This window comes from Schistocerca nitens, chromosome 1 (assembly GCF_023898315.1).
Source record: "Schistocerca nitens isolate TAMUIC-IGC-003100 chromosome 1, iqSchNite1.1, whole genome shotgun sequence".
Taxonomy (NCBI): domain Eukaryota; kingdom Metazoa; phylum Arthropoda; class Insecta; order Orthoptera; family Acrididae; genus Schistocerca; species Schistocerca nitens.
The window spans coordinates 219879253-219899614 of NC_064614.1; the positions used below are offsets into that span (position 1 = coordinate 219879253).

General features: G+C 43.6%; 1 protein-coding gene across 1 annotated transcript in view; it reads right to left on the reverse strand.

Annotated features, from left to right (window-relative positions):
* LOC126237430 (cytochrome P450 4c3) overlaps positions 1-20362 on the reverse strand; it is a 348050-nt gene that overhangs the window by 251414 nt on the left and 76274 nt on the right. Inside the window, exon 5 of the mRNA XM_049947583.1 lies at positions 12641-12710. Within this exon, the coding sequence (XP_049803540.1) occupies positions 12641-12710 (70 nt within the window). The remainder of the gene's footprint in view (positions 1-12640; positions 12711-20362) is intronic.

Here is a 20362-nt window from a genome sequence, read left to right on the forward strand (position 1 = left end):
CCTATTCATCATTATTTCATCCCCATCGACGCGCAAGTCGCCGAAGTGGCGTCAAATCGAAGGACTCGCACCTGGCGAACGGTTTACCAGACGGGAGGCCCCAGTCACGCGACATTTACATATTTCATATTTGCCAGTTCACGAGAACACTGACGTTGATCATTGCGGATTAATACGTTTAAACGATCTTCATCAAATCCCGGAGGTCTTCCTGAAGATAAGAGTCACTAATGTCAAAAAGATCGTCCTTAAAACGAGAAAACCATTTTCTTGCCGTGCTCTGTCCAGTGGCATTATCCCCGTATAAGGCGCAAATATTTCTGGCTGTTTTGGCTGCTGTCATCCCTCTATGGAACTCAAACAGAAGAATAGGTCGGAAATGTTCGATTTCTCCATTTGCACTACATTTTCTAACGTCCACAGCTTCTCTCACTATCTCCAAATGACAATATGTAAAAATTAAAATAGTTACAGCGAACTACAAATAATAAGTGACAATCGATAAATAAACCCATAGCAACATGCAAGACAAAAACGTTACAAACTTACGCACCATCTTAATACATACAAATCAGTGACTTATTTTTAAGGAGATTTTACGCTTTGTGACACTAGCTTTTAAGCAAAGTTATTCAAGTCTTTCTTTGAGTTAGTATAGACTACACTATTGCTACATTCTTTTCCTCTGACTTACCCCCACTAGTTCAATAATAATTTAACTCCTTTGGCAAACATGTTTTAGCTTTGAGTGTGTAGTTAATGAGGACATAACTAACATTATGTGGTCCTTAAGGTCGTCAAAGGTATGTTTATTTCAGCTACTGGACCAGAATTAATGCTTATGTCTGTTGTTATGCTTACTTCGTTTCATTTTTATTCTAATAGGAACATAGTTTACAGAAATACTGCAACTGTTCCAAAACTGAAAGGTGAATTTATTTCTTACTACCCAGTTCGAATCTGTACACTTTCTTGTATGCGTTGAAAATCAATATCTGTGTTCAGAATGAGATTTTCACTCTGCAGCGGAGTGTGTGCCGATATGAAACTTTCTGGCAGATTAAAACTCTGTGCCGGACCGAGACTCGAACTCGGGAACTTTGCCTTTCGCGGGCAAGTGCTCTACCATTAGTTCTGCAAGGTTCGCGGAAGAGCTTCTGTGAAGTTTGGAAAGTAGGAGACGAGGTACTGGTAGAAGTAAAGCAGTGAGGACGGGGCATGAGTCGTGCTTGGGTAGCTCCGATGATAGAGCACTTGCTCCCGAAAGGCAAAGGTCCCGAATTCGATTCTCGGTCCGGCACACAGCTTAAATCTGCCGGAAAGTTTAATTCCTGTGTTATTTGTGTAACCATTTTAACCTTCCTTTCTATATTTCATTAAGATCTGTTCACGCCATAGCTATTTTTCTTTAACTAGGTGTTATTATCTTAGGCACTGCATCTATATCTGCATTTCACAAGCCACCTTCCAGTGTGTGGCGGAGGGAACTTTGTGTACCAGTGTCACGTTCCCTATTTCCTGTTTCAGTCGCGGATAGTTCGTGGAAAGCCTCCCTGTGAGGCTGAATCCAACTAATTTTATCTTCATGGTCTTTTCGCAAGGTACTTAGGAGGAAGCATTACATTTTTTGACTCTTCTAGGAACGTACGCTCTCTGAACTTTAACAGTAAACCACACCATGACCCAAACGCCTCTCTTGTACCATCTGCCAGTGGAGTTGGCTGATCATATCTGTGACCCTTTGGTGCTTACTAAATAAACATATAACGAAAAGTGGTGCTCTCCTGTGGATCTTCTGTTTCTTCTATCAGTCCTATCTGTACTGATCACATACTGACGAGCAATATTAAAGTATCTTTCGAACGAGTAAGCTACCTCCTGCGTTGATGGACTACAGATCATGAAGATTCTTCCAGAGAGTCACACTCTGAGATCTGCGTTTCCTGCGATTAGTTTTATGTCGTCTACTCACTTTAAATTGCTCCGTACGCGTACTCCTGGATATTTTACGGAAGTGATTGCTTCCAGTGATTGTTCTGCTATCATCTAATCATGCAGCCATGGGTCTTTCTGTCTCTGTATTTGCAATACGTTACATTTGTTCATGTTGCAAGTCAACTGCCACTCCCTGCACCAAGTGTCGATCCTCACCAGGTCTTCTTGCATTTCCCTACAATTTTCTAGCGTTGCGGCTTCTCCGATGTTGTCTACTATCTCATTTATATATACTGTGAATAGTAATGCACCTATAACACTCTCTTAAGATACACCCGAAGTAATTTTTACGTCTGAAGACTTCTCTCCACTGCAAATGACATGCTGTGTTCTGTTTGCTAGAAAACCTCAGTCCAACCACACAGTTGGTCTGATATTCATTGCGCTCGCATTTTGTTCATTAGGCGGCAGTGGAGAACAGAATCGAATGCCTTACGGCACTTACCTGGGCGCCTGTGTCTACTGCTTTCCGGGTCTTTGGACGTACAGAGCAAGTTGGGTTTCACTGGACCGTTGTTTATGGGATCCATGTTGATTTCTATAAAGCAGGTTTTCGGTCTCCAGAAACATCATAATAAATGAATACAAAACATGTTTCAAAATTCTACAAATGACCGACGTCAGAGATATGGAACTATAGTTTTGGGCGTCTGTTCGAGGACCTTTCTTGGAAACGGGAATGGCTTGTGCATCTTTCCAATCAACAGGAACACTTCGCTCCTCCAAAGACCTACGGTTTGCAGCTGCAAAAATAAGGGCAAATTCTTTCGCATAATGTACTGTATGCAGAATCGTACTGGTAGCCCATCAGGTCCAGTGGCCATCCCTCTGTCGAGCGATTCCAGTAGCTATTTTTCCTTTGATCATTTACTTCGATTTCAGCCATTTTTTCATTAGAACGATAATTTGGAGGCGACACTATAGTGCGATCCTCTTCTGTGAAACAGTTTTGAAAAAAAGACATTCAGTACTTCGGCCTTTTGTGTGTCGCCCACCGTTTCAATGCCATAAAGTTCATACAGTTTCTGAAAGGATGGCTTCGATCTGTTTACTGGTTTAATATAAGACCGAAACTTCATTTATTTTCTGCCAAGTCGCTAGACAGAATTTTACTTTAGAATTTGTTGAACGCTTCACGCATTGCTCTCTTTACGCTAATTTTTGGTTCGCTTAGTTCTTGTTTGTCAGTGAGACTTCGGCTACGTTTAAATTTGCAGTGAGGCAGTCTTTGCTTTCGTGGCTGCTTTCTAACATGGATGATGAACGATGGCGGGTCTTTTCCATCGCTCACAACTTTGCTCAGCACATACCTATCTAAAGATAAAGTACAACGGTCTTTAACTTTGTCCGTTGATTCTCAATGTTGTTGGTGCCGAAGATGAAATTTTCATGCTGACCTTTAGGTAATCTGAAATCTGCTCCTTGTCGCTCTTGCCAAAAGAAAGATCTTCCTATCATTCTTTGTATTCCAGTCTACAGCCGTATTCAGTGATACTGTAACGGCCTTGTGATCACCAATTCTCTGTTCTACACTGAGTCGAAAAGTTCGGGTCCGTTTTTCACCACCAGATCTAAGATGTTACCTTCACGAGCTGGTTCTCTGATTAACTGCTTTAGGCATTTTTCGGATAAGGAATTTAAAATAATTTCACCACTCATCCAAATCACTTGAGTCTCCCAGTGTATAGCTGGTAAGTTGAAGTCTCCACCTAATACTACAACATGATCGAAAAGTTTACGTGAAATATACTCCAAGTTTCCCCTTAAATGTTCCGCCACTACTGCTCCTTAGGCAGGGGCTACAAAAGCATTCTACGATCATGTTTGATCCACCTTTAATAATTCGAGTATTTCACATTCGAAATTTGTATTAATCTCACTAGATATTGTCGTATTGTTGTGGGTTTAAACACACCTCCACTCCCAGCGTGTGTGTAGGCATTGTTACCCTTTATAACCGAGACTAGTTTCGGGACCTTTCCATAGACACCCCTGCAGCTAACTAATACTGTTACCATTTTCTTTCTCCAAACGGCTATGACGAATGCTAAGCTGCCTGGAATCAAAAACATCTTATCAGGCATGTAGAGGGATGTCTCTATCCCAAAACTCCAGACCGCACATACTCCGCTATCCTAGTAGTCGCTTCCTGCGTGTAATGCACGGCTGGCCTATTAAGGGGCACCCTACAGTTCTCTACACAATAGCAGAGGTCGAGAAATTTGCATCCGATACTTTCACAGAATCGTCTGAGTCTCTCGTTTTGGCCTTCCACCCTGCTCCAAACCAGATGACCTTGAACTATTCTGGGAACGATGCTGAAAAACGATAGCTCTACTTCCATCTCGTGTCTGAGGTTAGCTGTCTTCACCAAATCAGCCAGCTACCTGCAGGAAACGAGGATGGCCTCTGAACACAGACGGCAGGCGTCATTCGTGCCTACATGAGCCACGATTTGCAGGTAGCTGCTCCCAGTGTGCTCAATCACTGCCGGCAGAGCCCCCTCCACGTCTCAGTTGAGATCCCCGACAGGCAGACTGGGCTTCTTCCTAGACCTGCCCGCTATTTTCCTGAGGGGCTCCATCACCCGCCTAACGTTGGAGCTCTCAATAACAAGCAATCCAACCCTCTGAGTTTGTCAGGACCTCTCTGCAATGCAATAGCCAACTAAAATCTTGAAATGCTCCATTTCGGTATAACTTTTAATGTCACAATCACTTACTTCTGTTTTTCAATTTAAACTCAACTGGAAGGCAGAAGTATGAATTGCAGTACCGAAATTTACACCAAAATGGAGCATTACAACATTTTGATCAGTTACTGCAGTCGTAGAATGCACATACTATTACAAATAACTTCTCTTGCAGACCAGCCATTACAAATAATTTCAGTGATGTGCATGTGGTACTCACAACACCAGTAGAAGTAATGAACACTGTAAAATCTTTGAAATCCAAAAAGTTTAGTGGTTATGATAAAATATCGACAAAATTTAATCATAGAGTGTTTTCTGAGTTTAACAACATATTAAATTAATTGTGAAACCAGTCATTTATCCTCGGAAAATTTACGCAATGGTTGAATTATGCTGAAGTTAAGCTATTTTATAAGAAAGGAGATAACGAAATACTGTCAAACTTCCATTGAATTTCACTTCTGCCAGTTTTCTTGAAAATTTTAGAAAAGGTGATAGACGATAGGCTTTTTAACCATCTGATTACAAATAATATGTTTTCAAAGATACAGTTTGGATATCAAAAGGGCTATTTGCTCACACAGTGAGAATGTAGTTAATTCATTAGGCAATAAATTATTTAGTGACCTGCCAAACGCATCAAATGTGGGAACTACAATTACCTCTCCAGTAAATTAGAATATTATGAAATGAAAGGAAATGCAAGATGGTTCATCATATCTCTGACAGAAAACAAAGGGTCTCACTAGAGAAAAAGTTCGGTTAATTTTCAGATAGTGTGGAAATTGCAATAAACAGTAAATAAAGTATGGTTTTAGAGAGCTTACTTAGTAAAATGTTCATGGACTTTAATAAATGGTTTCTACCCAGTTCTTTGTCACAAAAGTTTGAAAAACATACTAACTTGTTAATAGACACCCTACTCTCAGCTTCCCCTCACAGAATATGCCTAAATTACGACCACAAGCAGATAGAAGAGATTGAAATTGTTAAAATTATTGGCATTACAGCTTGACAGCAAATTTAGATGGGGGTAGCATACTACAGAACTACTGAGGCGTCTAAACAGAGCTTTATTTACAATGCAGATGTTGTCACACATAATTGGTATAAAAATGAGAAAGCTAGGTATTTCGCTTACTGTCATTCCATAATGTAATGAAGGTCATATTTTGGAGTAACTCATCTAGTGAAGCTAAAGTTCTTGAGTTCAAAAATAGTACGTATTATTTGAGGTTTGAATTCTAGAACATCCAGGCCTCTTCAGATAACTGAGGTCTCAAGTACTGGTTCCCATCCTAATATACTGCATTTATTCCTTAATGGAATATTTATTCCTTGCGAAATATCTTATTCAAAACAAGTATTTAGTTCATGGAACCAATAATAGAAATAATAATAAGCTTCACAAAGATTTTAATTCATTTGTATGATTGCGTGGTCCCTCGATAGGCAATGAATCCAGCACCTTCATTGTGGATGCACCATCATGTTCGAGCTCCTGTGGTAATGTCAAAGCAGCGAACATTGGGGACATGGACAGAGACTGCGTGTAGGTGGCGGTACGTGGGAATGTGGATCGGCTAGGAGGCGTGCCTAGATGGCCCGCGCAATGCCGATAAACACTGTGTCCGGGAGGTGCCATAGCAAGCAGGAGATTCCGACTTCGCATCCCAGTCCGGTACACGTTTTCACGCGTCGCTACTGATTCCGCAGAAAGTCCCGATGCAGCTGACATCAATAATTCCTTCCCTTTCCTTTCTTTTGTCCCTCTCCACCTTCAAATTAAATAAGATTTTAATTCACTTACTTTGGTCCACAAAGGAGTCCATCGCTCACGAATAAACATTTGTAGTATAAATAAAGTTCAGTTTAAGAGGAACCTAAACGATTTATTGGTGACAAATTCCATCTTCTTTACTGACGAATTTCTTAGTACAACCAACTGATGTGTATATATTGTTAATAATGGATAATAATGTGTGTATTATGTAAAATCTGACTTGCGTCCAGCTTCAGTGCAGTGATGTGATCAATGTAAATACGTGCTCTAAACTGATTTTCTATTTGGGATGCGTTGATACAATAGTCTAAGAACTATCATATGCTCCTCAGCGTATTGAATGTTTATATGTTTTGTGAGAAGTTTGTTATTGTCTTTTAACTGAAAATATGTTTAAGACTGTATGTATGGTTCTCGGGCGAGACGTCGGATGTCATAGTGAAAACTCCACAATATTTCGTCAGCGCAACTGGCCAACATCTTCAGGTGCGACGAACACACTGCTAAGGCAGGTTTTTTTTGTTTTTTCTTTATTGTAATTTTAATCACCTATACAGGCGGGCTGGCAGCAGCACATTACGCTGCTCTTCAGCCTTAAGTGGAACAATAACATGACATAGAAGTGATACAGACAATACAAAAAACGGCGGGCAAAAAATGGAGATACAAAAAACAATAAACATGAAGCCGTTCACGCTGGACGATAAAAACACTAACACTTGTTGACACGGCGCACAAAACACGGAGGACGGCGACGGCACATGTGAACAGTGGAGTTGTAACTGCGAAAGAACGCGACACACAAAACGAAGCACACACACGAGACACTGATGGCGACGATCTCCGGCGTGCGAATGTTCACTATGCGTGTGCGAGTCCGGGGACCTGCCAAGAGAGGAGGAGGAGGAAGGGGAGTGGTAGAGCGAGAAGGGAGAGCAGAGATGCCACGGGCAGGGGAGATAGGGGGAGGGAGGAAGGGGAAGGGGAAGCCCGGGGGAAGAGGGGTGGAGGGAGGGGACGGGGGAAAAAAGGAAAAAGAAGGGAAGGGAAGAGAAGGGAGGGAGGGTGCCTAAAGGAAAGGACACCGGAAGTGGGGGGTGGGGCAGGGTCAAAGTTGATAGGAGGGGTAGATGGAGGGGAGGAGGACATCATCAGGGAGGGGGAGCTGGTGGAAGCCACCTCGGGAGAGGGTAAGGAGGGTGGAGAGATGGAGACCGGGTGGGACGTGGGAATACAGGCGCGGCAGCGGGCGGGGGTGGGAGAGGATCGGGGAGACGAGCGGGTGAGGAGGATCGAGTTTACGTGAGGTGTACAGGATCCGTATCCTTTCAAGGAAAAGGAGGAGGTGGGGGAAGGGGATGAGATCGTACAGGATCCGCGTGGGGGAGGGGAGACGGATGCGATAGGCGAGGCGGAGAGCATGGCGTTCAAGGATTTGGAGGGATTTATAAAAGGTAGGGGGGGCGGAGATCCAAGCCGGATGGGCATACCAAAGGATAGGGCGGATGAGGGATTTATAGGTGTGGAGGATGGTGGAGGGGTCCAGACCCCACGTACGGCCGGAGAGGAGCTTGAGGAGACTGAGTCGGGATCGTGCCTTGGCTTGGATTGTCCGGAGGTGGGGAGTCCAGGAGAGGCGACGGTCGAGGGTGACGCCAAGGTACTTAAGGGTGGGAGTGAGGGCGATAGGATGGCCATAGATGGTGAGATAGAAATCAAGGAGGCGGAAGGAAGGGGTGGTTTTGCCTACAATGATCGCCTGGGTTTTGGAGGGATTGACCTTGAGCAACCACTGGTTACATCAAGCGGTGAACCGGTCAAGATGGGATTGGAGAAGGTGTTGGGAGCGCTGCAGGGTGGGGGCAAGGGCAAGGAAGGCGGTGTCATCGGTAAACTGGAGAAGGTGGACGGGGGGTGACGGCGGCGGCATGTCCGCCGTGTACAAAAGGTACAGAAGGGGGGAGAGGACGGAGCCTTGGGGCACACCGGCGGAGGGGAAAAAGGTGTAGGAATCTGTGTTATGGATGGTGACATAGGAAGGACGGCGGGAGAGAAAGGAGCCGATCAGACGGACGTAGTTAATGGGAAGGGCGAAGGTTTGGAGCTTGAAGAGGAGACCGGAATGCCATACGCGCTCATAGGCACGTTCGAGGTCCAGGGAGAGGAAGATTGCGGAGCGACGGGAATTAAGCTGTTCGGAAAGGAGATGAGTGAGGTGAACGAGAAGGTCGTCGGAAGAGAAGGACGGCCGAAAGCCACACTGGGTAACGGGAAGGAGGCGGTGCTGGCGGAGATGCTGGTGGATGCGGCGGGTGAGGATAGATTCCCGGACCTTGCTGAAGACCGAGGTAAGGCTGATGGGGCGGTAGGAAGAGACGGCGGACTGCGGTTTGCCGGGTTTAACGAACATGAGGATACGGGAGGTTTTCCACAGGTCGGGGTAGTAACCGGTGGACAGGACTACATTGTAGAGCCTGGCCAGGGTGGAGAGGAAAGAGACAGGAGCTTCACGAAGGTGACGGTAGGTGACACGATCGTGACCAGGAGCGGTGTTGCGTTTTGTGCGGAGTGTAGCAATGAGATCCTGTGTAGTGATAGGGGCATTGCTAAGGCAGGACCAGGGCTCCCCATTTATGCCAGTTTTAGGCAGGAAGTGCGCATGCGTGGAGGCGCCAAATTCGATGGCCAATAGCGACGATATCAACTGATAGCTGGAAGGACAGTAACGCCACCTACAGGATGAAGAACCAAATACTTCGGCGCACGCGCGGAGGCTGCCACCGCTGCTCTGCGCTGCCATCGGCAGCCCCAGCGACCTCTGTCGGAAGCCGCAAGCAGTACTGCGCGTCCACGTAGGCGCCTTGATTATCCTCCCGTTGTCAACAGAATATTTATGTTGCTGGCGAATCGTCGTCCGTCTTATGACCAAAAGTATTCCTCTCTGCTCGAAGCGACTTCAATATGGCCAGTGCTGGATCCCATGCTGAACTAAGCTGAAAGCTCGTGTCTCTGTTTACAAGATTCGTCGAGCTACGTATTTCCACTGCTTCCTTAATAACACAGTCCCAGTACGAACTCGTCGATGCGAGAATTTTTGTATCTAGGTAATTCATAGAATGGCCTGTACTCAGACAATGCTCGGCCACTGCAGACTTTTCTGGTTGCTCCAGACAAGTGTAGCGTCGGTGTTCAGTGCATCTCTCTTCTACAGTGCGACAAGTTTGTCCGATTTACGACATGCCGCAGCTACAAGGAATCTCGTAAACACCGGGTCTTCTTAGGCCAAGGCTGTCCTTAGATGAGCCCAAGAGAGCTCTGAGTTTTTCCGGCGGACGAAAAACACATTTAACTTTATGCCTCTTCAATAGTCTTCCTATTTTTGAAGAGACACCGCCGATGTATGGCAAGATGACCATTCCCCTTTGTTCTTCGCCTTCTTCCACTTCCTCACGTTGGGTAACCCGCTTTGGTTGTAAGGCACGGCGAATCTCCCGTTCGGAGTATCCATTTTGTTGGAAAATGGTACGCAGATGGAGTAGCTCATTGGATAAGCTGTCTGAGTCTGATATGGCTCGTGCTCTGTGGACCAACGTCCTCAGTACGCCACTTCGTTGCGAAGGATGGTGACAGCTGGTGGCCTGTAAGTATAAGTCCGTATGTGTTGGTTTACGGCGTCGCAATGGGTAATCCCCTGTCTCCCATTGTGGCTAATCTTTTCATGGAAGACTTCGAGGAGAGAGCGCTCCAGACGTCGGATTTGAAACCTAAGTGTTTTTGGCGATAAGTGGACGACACCTTTGTTATCTGGCCTCACGGCATTGCATCGCTGAATGTTTTTCTTGGGCATCTTAACTCGCATCATCCCAACAACAAGTTCACGATGGAGATGGAGAAAAACGGCGAACTTCCATTCCTGGACGTGTTGGTACGGAGAAAAGAAGATGGCAGGTTAGGTCACTCAGTGTACCGTAAACCAACACATACGGACTTATACTTACAGGCCACCAGCTGTCACCATCCTTCGCAACGAAGTGGCGTACTGAGGACGTTGGTCCACAGAGCACGAGCCATATCAGACTCAGACAGCTTATCCAATGAGCTACTCCATCTGCGTACCATTTTCCAACAAAATGGATACTCCGAACGGGAGATTCGCCGTGCCTTACAACCAAAGCGGGTTACCCAACGTGAGGAAGTGGAAGAAGGCGAAGAACAAAGGGGAATGGTCATCTTGCCATACATCGGCGGTGTCTCTTCAAAAATAGGAAGACTATTGAAGAGGCATAAAGTTAAATGTGTTTTTCGTCCGCCGGAAAAACTCAGAGCTCTCTTGGGCTCATCTAAGGACAGCCTTGGCCTAAGAAGACCCGGTGTTTACGAGATTCCTTGTAGCTGCGGCATGTCGTAAATCGGACAAACTTGTCGCACTGTAGAAGAGAGATGCACTGAACACCGACGCTACACTTGTCTGGAGCAACCAGAAAAGTCTGCAGTGGCCGAGCATTGTCTGAGTACAGGCCATTCTATGAATTACCTAGATACAAAAATTCTCGCATCGACGAGTTCGTACTGGGACTGTGTTATTAAGGAAGCAGTGGAAATACGTAGCTCGACGAATCTTGTAAACAGAGACACGAGCTTTCAGCTTAGTTCAGCATGGGATCCAGCACTGGCCATATTGAAGTCGCTTCGAGCAGAGAGGAATACTTTTGGTCATAAGACGGACGACGATTCGCCAGCAACATAAATATTCTGTTGACAACGGGAGGATAATCAAGGCGCCTACGTGGACGCGCAGTACTGCTTGCGGCTTCCGACAGAGGTCGCTGGGGCTGCCGATGGCAGCGCAGAGCAGCGGCGGCAGCCTCCGCGCGTGCGCCGAAGTATTTGGTTCTTCATCCTGTAGGTGGCGTTACTGTCCTTCCAGCTATCAGTTGATATCGTCGCTATTGGCCATCGAATTTGGCGCCTCCACGCATGCGCACTTCCTGCCTAAAACTGGCATAAATGGGGAGCCCTGGTCCTGCCTTAGCAGTGTGTTCGTCGCACCTGAAGATGTCGGCCAGTTGCGCTGACGAAATATTGTGGAGTTTTCACTATTACATCCGACGTCTCGCCCGAGAACCATATATACAACATGTCCGTCGGGAAAGCCTCAAGCAATACATGTTTAAGACTTTTTGACCTGTTCCACTTCCATGAGGACCACTTGAGGTCTGTGGAGGGTACATTGCGTACTACTCTTCCTTTTGTAAATATGTATTGTGTATCCTTGTTTCATGACATGTCTACATCCTTGAGAACCTCCTCACTAGGGATCTATGGAACAATAAATACATTTAATCTTAAACAGTCTAATCTAATAAAACACGATGACAAAGGCTATGGTTGTGTATGTTGTATATGAAGTACCGTTGGGCTGTGACCGTCTGACTTCAGAATGCGCTAACGGATTTCATGCTGATGAGGGAGGAGAGTTGTGTATGTGTTTTCAGCGTGTAAATTTGTGCTTGGTGATTTGTGTGAGTGTTATTGGCCCCTAAAGGGGCGGGTAAGGTTAATTTAGGGCTTTTGTGACAAGCTTCTGGTGGTTCGTGTCCTAAATTTTGAGAATATGGGGCGAAGTTTATGTTGTTACGCAAAATTTGATGGATCTATCCTGAATAAGTAAAATGTAAATGTCGTGTTACTAGGGCTTCCCGTCGGGTAGACCGTTCGCCGGGTAGAAGTCTTTCGATTTGACGCCACTTCGGCGACTTGCGCGTCGATGGGGATGATATGATGATGATTAGGATTTTTCTCCCTGAGCGGAGAAAATCTCCTATCCAGCCTGGGATCGAACCCGGGCCCTTAGGGTTGACATTCTGTCGCTCTGACTACTTTTTTTTCATTTTGCTCGATATAGTTCGTTGCGTTTGGTCTGGACGGACGTCACAAGACATTTGTTGAAGTTGATCGTTGATTGAGTTTTTTTTATTAAGAGAGCACGCAGCCGTCTGACAGAACACGCTGAGCTACCGTGCCGGCTAGTAATGAATTCCAGATCAGCTAACAGTGTGCTTGGTGAAAAAGTGAAAAAGTCAGGAATAACGTGTGCCAAGAAGAAACACATAATCGGCGTCAAGAACACAGTGGGCTGTAGAAGACACTATACGGCAGGTACTCACTCATAGACAGCTCGCACGTACTCGGATTCGCTGTCTGCTTGCGCGTTCACGTTTCGTCCCATCGCCGTCTCTGCAAAAGAGTAATGTGCACTTGAAGTAAGGGTTTTACGCAATTATAGCGGTAAATTACGAAGATAGAATAACTGATATGATTATATCTTACTAATGCTATATGTTGGCGGAAAAAATCGCACCGCCAAAAAATAATTAACATAGAGTAATGAAATTTCGGGAATACATTTGTCTAGGTAACATATTTAAGTGACTGACGTTGCAGGATCACAGGTTAACGTAAGCTCGAGACGAACCATTCAAAATGTGAAATGCTGGTACTTTAATAAACGGTCTAACCGTCAGAATGTTTAATACAAGAATGCAAACGTGCTTGCATTGTACTGTACAGGTGCCGGATGTCAATTTGTGAGATGCAGTTCTATGCCTGTTGCACTTGGTCGGTCAAGACAGGGACGGTTAATGCTGTTTGTGGATGAAACTTGCGTTGTCGTCCGATAACGTCCCATATGTGCTCCAATGGAGAGAGATCTGGTGATCGTGCAGGCGAAGGCAACATGTCGACACTCTGTGGAGCATGTTGGGTTACGTCAACGTAATGTGGCCGAGCGTTATCCTGCAGGAACGGCAGCACAACAGGTCGAATCACCAGACTGACGTAAAAATTTACAATCAGAGTACTCGGGATAACCAAGAGAGTGCTCCTGCGGTCATACAAAATCACACCCCAGGCCATAACACCAACTGTAGGTCCAGTTTGTCTAGGACGCAGACAGCTTGGCTGCAGGCTTCCGACTGGTCTCCTCTAACCAACACACGGCCATCACTGGCACCGAGGCAGAACCAGCTTCCATCAGAAAACACAACAGACTTCCACTCTACCCTCCAATGGGCTCTCGCTTCACACTACTGGAGTCGCAAATGGCGCTGGTTTGAGGTCAATGGAAAGCACGCTACAGGGCTTCTGTCTCGGAGCTGTCCTTGAAGTAACCAATTTGTAACAGTTCGCTGTGTCACTGCGATGCTAACTGCTGCTGTAGTTAGAGTACGATGCGCCAGAGTCACATTCCGAAGCCGACGGTCTTCCGTCTCTGTAGTGTTACTGGCCGTCCGGAGCCCGGTCTTCTTGCAACAGTACATGCTTATGACACCCGCTGCCAGTAATCGTGTGCAGTGACTAAATTCCTGCCAAGTCTTTCTGCAATATCTCAGAAGGAACATCCAACTTCTGGTAGCCCTGTTAAACGATCTCGTTCAAACTCAGTGACGTGTCAATAATGGCGTCTGCGTCGCCTTAAAGGCATTGTTGACTAACATCCGTTCACCACGTCCACTCTCAAAAGTAACTGACGCTCGACCGTTAAAGTGTGTATTTAAAGCAAGCCCGATTTTCATCCTCGTAGTGGCGTTACTAGTGCTACTCTTATGCGACTGGCGCGAAATCTGAACAGACATCACCTTTCAGATGTACAAACACGCCCACCAATTTTCGTTTATGTTGCACATCTCCTCGGTGTTGCGACTTTTTTTTCTGTCAGTGTAAATGAATGTAGGAAGAACGTTAATATATACTCATCATCGTAGAAATAAATTGGACCTCGGGAAGGGTTGTCCCATTTGTAGACGTGCTATGTTTGACGCTCGAATTAACCGACTGTTGGGTGGTAAGCGTTGTACGATGAGCGGATCACAGCCTGCCAAAGATTACACATGAATTCGGAATTACAAGGCCAACAGTTCCTAAAGTCTTACGAGAGTGTTTTAATCTTAAGATTTAAAATTAAATTCCTTTGTGTAATTTCACTTTCTCTGTTGTAATTTTTCATTTATTTTATTAATTTTTGAGTTATGGTAACGTGCTGTGTGAACTGGCAATTGTAGTCGTGTTGACTTCGTCTGCTCTCGTCCCTGTTGCAATTACTGATAAGATTTGAAATAAGTCTCAAGAGAAGAAAACGGTAGAGCTGACCATAGGGATACTGTTGTGTCACTATGTCGAATTGTTCTGTGAAGTGATTCAACGAACGTTTGTGGGCCATCGGAACCTCATTCCAAACAATAAAAGTGTAATCCTGCATCATTACCAGTATTCCATTGCCTTGAAACATTACAAATTCTGGAATGAGATTTTTCACTCTGCAGCGGAGCGTGCGCTGATATGAAACTTTCTGGCAGATTAAAACTGCGTCTCGGTCCGGCACACAGTTTTAATCTGCCAGGAAGTTTCATTACAGATGTTGTTGTAGACATAGACTATAAGGGAATGCTAGTATGCAGAACGAGGAGTTCGTAAAGGACCTGCGATGGTAGCGTTGGCGTGGTGCGTTAGTCTCGGCTAGAGAGCAAAGACATCGTTTTTACAGCGGCAATGGACTTGACTTCATCGTATCTCAGCGAATTGGAACGAAATATCTGCTAATTATATGTAAAAACCTTCGTCGTGAATCACGCGTCACTCTGTTACTGAAAACGAGGTCAAAATCCCTACAAGATTACGGATTACTGATGCAATGTAAGTCCGTAATGGCAAAAAAATCTTTTTTTTGTGATATGATTACAAATTAATCTTCTCTCTTACTTGAATTGTGAAACCTTGTGAAACCTTGCTTACTGCCTTATTTGATGATTCTTGATCAACTGGATGTACCCTAAAGGTGTTGATGAGTGAGTATTCGAGTATAAAAAGGTGGCCGTATGTTTGGTTGGATTGGCTTAGTAGCTTAAATTTTCAACACTGCCAAGGGATCGTAGACGTTAGTATGTGAAAATTTCAACTTGATACATATACCCGTTTCTGTGAAAAAGAGGTCTTAAAAGTTAGACAGGTAGAGAGACAGACGTACAACTAAATAATCCTAAAACGGTTTTGTTTCTTTGGTGCCGGCCGGTGTGGCTGAGCGGTTCTAGGCGCTTCAGTCTGGAACCGCGCGACCGCTACGGTCGCAGGTTCGAATCCTGCCTCGGGCATGGATGTGTGTGATGTCCTTGGGTTAGTTAGGTTTAAGTAGTTCTAAGTTCTAGGGGACTGATGACGTCAGAAGTTAAGTCCCATAGTGCTCAGAGCCATTTTAACCATTTTTTTCTTCGATTGAGGTGCGCAACCCCAAAAAATGTAACATATGCGAAAAGGATTGGACTGCAATCCATGACGCTTTTGCAGCTGAAGAGTATTAATATAATTACTATTAAAAACAGTCTTGATCACGATTTATTTAACAAGGTGACCGGTTTCGACCACTACTGTGGTCATCTTCAGACCTATAAGTTGTATACAAAGCTCTAATTAGAGGCCTACATACATTAAAGAAAATACATAAAGTTATAAAGCTATAAAACGTTGAATTACCATTGAGTAGGAACCTCTTTCTATTGAACTGCATATTGCTAATTCACATCATTTTATTTTTGACACTGGCTCATAATTTTATAATTTTAAATTCTTTCATTTTTATTTACTTATATGACTGGCATATAACTTGAGGAATAGCAATGCTTAAAAAAACATGGCACATGTAATCTACATATCAACTTCATAGATAATATTTCATATATACGGACAACTACGTCGTATCGTATTTGTGCAGCATGTAGTATACATGTCAGCTACAGATTATTGTAGCTTACTCTTTTCGTTTCAATAAAGACAAGTTGCTGCTCAATAATACATCGTCTGACGCCACAGTCTCTGCCATTCTACTTCGCAACAACTTCGTTGGAAAGAAGCCTGCTGCCACATCTTTGCACTGGCGTTTGTCCTCACCATGGCAACCACTAGTTCGACTATCGACTTTACAACAACTTCAGTGAAAAAAGCCTGCTGCTTCATCTTTGCAACGGCGTCTAACTTGACCATAGCAACCAGTGGTTCCAAATGGTTCACTGACAGGCCTTGAGAGGGCAACCCATGTACTGCCAAACCGAAGTTCATTTTCCTACATATTTAAATATTTTTAACGCTTCTTAATTGACAATAGCTGTTTAATGAGCTAAGTTTAGTGTGTATTTATTTCTTATTCTTGACAATGTTCTTTTAACTAAGAAATTTTAAATTGTAATTCGACTTATAACTCATTGGTTAATAATTACATCATGCAGTCAGAAGTGGGTGGAGCCTCCATTATATATAGTAAGACGTGCACTGGTTTCTCCAGTAGTGATTCTCCAACAGAAAGAGGTTCCTACTCAATGGTAATTCAACGTTTTATAGCTTTATAACTTTATTTATTTTCTTTAATGTATGTAGCCCTCTAATTAGAGCTTTGTATACAACTTATAGGTCTGAAGATGACCACAGTAGTGGTCGAAACCGGTCACCTTGTTAAATAAATCGTGATCAAGACTGTTTTTAATAGTAACTATTTATAAGACATTGATCACTGCTGTTCCCGTAATGCATTCAAAAGTAATTTATTAATATAATGACGGAAGAAAATTGCGACACGAAATAGGGTAATGAAATTTCGGGAATACATTCATCTCGGTAAGATATTTGAGTAATTAGCATTGCAAGATCACAGTTAATGTAAGTGCGAGATAAACGGTTGCAAATGTGAACTGATGGAACATTAATAACCGATACAACCGCCAGAATGTTGAATGCAAACATGCAAACGTGCATGTTTATACTATACAGGTGCCGGATGTCGGTTTGTGCCGACGCTGGAGTTGTTGTCCGATGTGCTCGATTGGAAACAAATCTGGCGAGCGAGAAAGCCAAGGCAACATGTCAACACGCTGTAGAGCAGTGGTATGTGGCCGAGAATTATCCTGCTAGAAGAGCCTTCGCATTCCGTTCATGAGTGGCAGCTCAACAAGTCGAATCACTAAACCGACGTACAAAGTTGCGATCAAGCTGCGTGAGATAACAACTAGAGTGCTTTTGCTGTCATACGAAATCTCAGGTATAGGTCCGGTGTATCTAGCACGGAGACGTTGGTTGCAGGCGCTCACCTGTCATCCTTCTAATCAACACACCGCCATCACTGGCACCGAGGCAGAACCAGCTTTAATTGGAAGTCACAACACACCTCCATCCTGAGTTCCAATAAGCTCTCGTTTGACACCACTGAAGTCGCAAATAGCGGTGGTTTGGGATCAGTGGAATGCACGCTGCAGGGCGTCTGGCTCGGAGCTGTCCTTGAAGTAAACGATATGTAACAGTTCGTTGCGTGACTATGGTGCCAACTGCCGCTCAAGTTGCTTCTGCAGATGGAGTAAGATGCGCCAGAGCCATATTCCGTACACAGTGGTCTTCCTTCTCGGTAGTGTCATGTGGCCGTCCAGAGCCCGGTCCTCTTGTGGCTGTATATTCTCGTGACCACCGCTGCCAGCAATCATTCCTCCGAAGTCTTTCTACAATATCGGAGAAGAAACATCCAGTTTCTCGTAGAGTTATTACACGACCTCGTTGAAACTCAGTGACGTGTTGAGAATGGCGTATTTGTCGCCTTAAAAGCATTCTTCACTAACATCAACTCACTACGTCCAGTCTCAAAGGTAACACAGGCCAGCGATGGAAAAACTTTTTTGCTGAAAATAACTTATTCCTATGTTTTTTAGGGTGGGAAATCCAAATATGATACTTAAAAAAAAACTGCATCACGCACCATTTCTTCACATTTTACAGTTAAATTTATTAAATAAGCGATTTTTTAAAGAATTTAACAGCTGTTATATAGTTAAAATAATTTAAGAAGGAGGTGTAATGAATGTAGATGACGTTGGTAGCACTGCTGAAAAACATTTCCTGGCAAAAAAGGTCGATTGTATTTTTATGTTAACAGATGGTGTTTTGTTTACTGTCAACCTCACTTCCCTGTTTCCTGTACATGTGCCCAGTAAAATGTCTAATCGCGGTTGTAAAAACTCTGCTGACAGTTTTTGCTATATTTGTGGTGAATTTGTGATTAAAAAACACCAAAGAAACATTACAGATTTTGTGAGAAAGGTTTATCTATCATACTTTGGATCTGAACTTGGTGATCAAGATAAATCTTGGGCGCCACATAAGGTATGTTATGTGTGTGTTGAAGATCTGAGAAAATGGTCCAAAAAGGAGAAAAAAACTTTATATTTACTGTTACTGTGATATGGAGGGAACCAAGAAATGATTACGATGATTGCTACTTTTGCAGTGTTGATATTACTGGTCATAATTCGAAAAACAAGAAGGTAACAAATAAGCTACCCTAACTTCCGTCCGCCATCCGGCCTCTAGGGAATGGTGTAGATTTGCCAGTTACTGAACCACCAGATGATTTAAATTCTATTCCAACAGAAGTATTTTCTGATGTACAATGTGATTTAGATGAACCAGATGATGATGAAATCCATTGTAATACAGAAAGTCTAGAGCCCAAATTATTTACTCAGTTCGAGCTTAACGATTTGGTTTGGGATCTGGCCTTAACGAAAGAAAAAGCTGAATTGCTTGGCTCTAGGTAAAAAAAAAGAACTTATTGGCCGTTGGAACCAACATATACATGTATAGAAACAGATAGCAGCATCTTTCCAGTTTTTTTTTTCAACAAGAAGGTGATTTAGTGTACTGCTCAGACATTCCCGGTCAGATGAACGAATTTGGTATTGAATATAAAAAGGAAGAGCGGAGGCTGTTTATTGATTCATCCAAAAGTAGTTTAAAGGCTGTTTTATTGCACAATGGTAATATGTATGCATCTATACCTGTTGGACATTCTGTGCATATGAAAGAAAGCTATGAAAACCTAGAAATAGTGCTAAATAAAATACGCTATTCTGCCCTTGGTTGGATGATATGTGGCGATCTAAAAGTAACATGCATGCTCCTTGGTCAGCAAGGTGGCTTTGCCAAATTTGCATGTTTCTTGTGTGAATGGGACAGTAGGGCTAGGGATCAACACTGGTGCAGAAAGAACTGGCCTGTGAGGGAGTCTTTAAAACCTGGCGAGAAGAACATTCTACGCAAAAACCTTGTAGAACCAAAAAACGTACTCCTATCACCTCCGCATATAAAGTGAGGCCTAATGAAACAGTTTGTAAAGGCTTTGCCTAAAGATGGGCCATGTTTTAAGTATCTGCCAAAAGTTTCCACACCTTTCAGAAGCTAAACTATAAGAAGGCGTCTTTTTCGGAGCTGACATTAGAAAAGTGATGTTTGATGTTAACTTTGAATCCACAATGACCTTAAATGAGAAAGAAGCATGGGTATCATTCAAGCAAGTCGTTACAAAGTACTTTGGACATGAAAAAGACCCAGAATATGTTTCTATTATAGCTACAATGTTAAAGAAGTTTACAGCTTCAGGATGTTTACTGAGTCTGAAAGTTCACTTTTTGACGAGTCACCTTGATTGCTTCCCGGTCAATATGGGAGATGTTAGTGAGGAGCAGGGAGAGCGTTTTCACCAGGACATTAAATGATGGAAAAACGCTATCAAGGCCGCTGGAAGATCAACTTGATGGGGAACTACTGTTGGTCACTTGATTGACAAGTTCAGCAAGCGACTCATCGTAGAAAAAGCTACACAAGAAGCTTCAAAGAAAAAAGAGAAAGAAAATACAAACCAATTCCAGCTGACAAGTGAAACCTCTACTAACACATATCATTGTTTTAAGTAACTTACTGTAAATTCAAACCATGCTTATGTTGTAACAAAGCGTTTCATTAATCCCCGTTTACCGTATAGCGAAGGACTTTTATACTATATAATAAAAAGCATATTGCTCGAA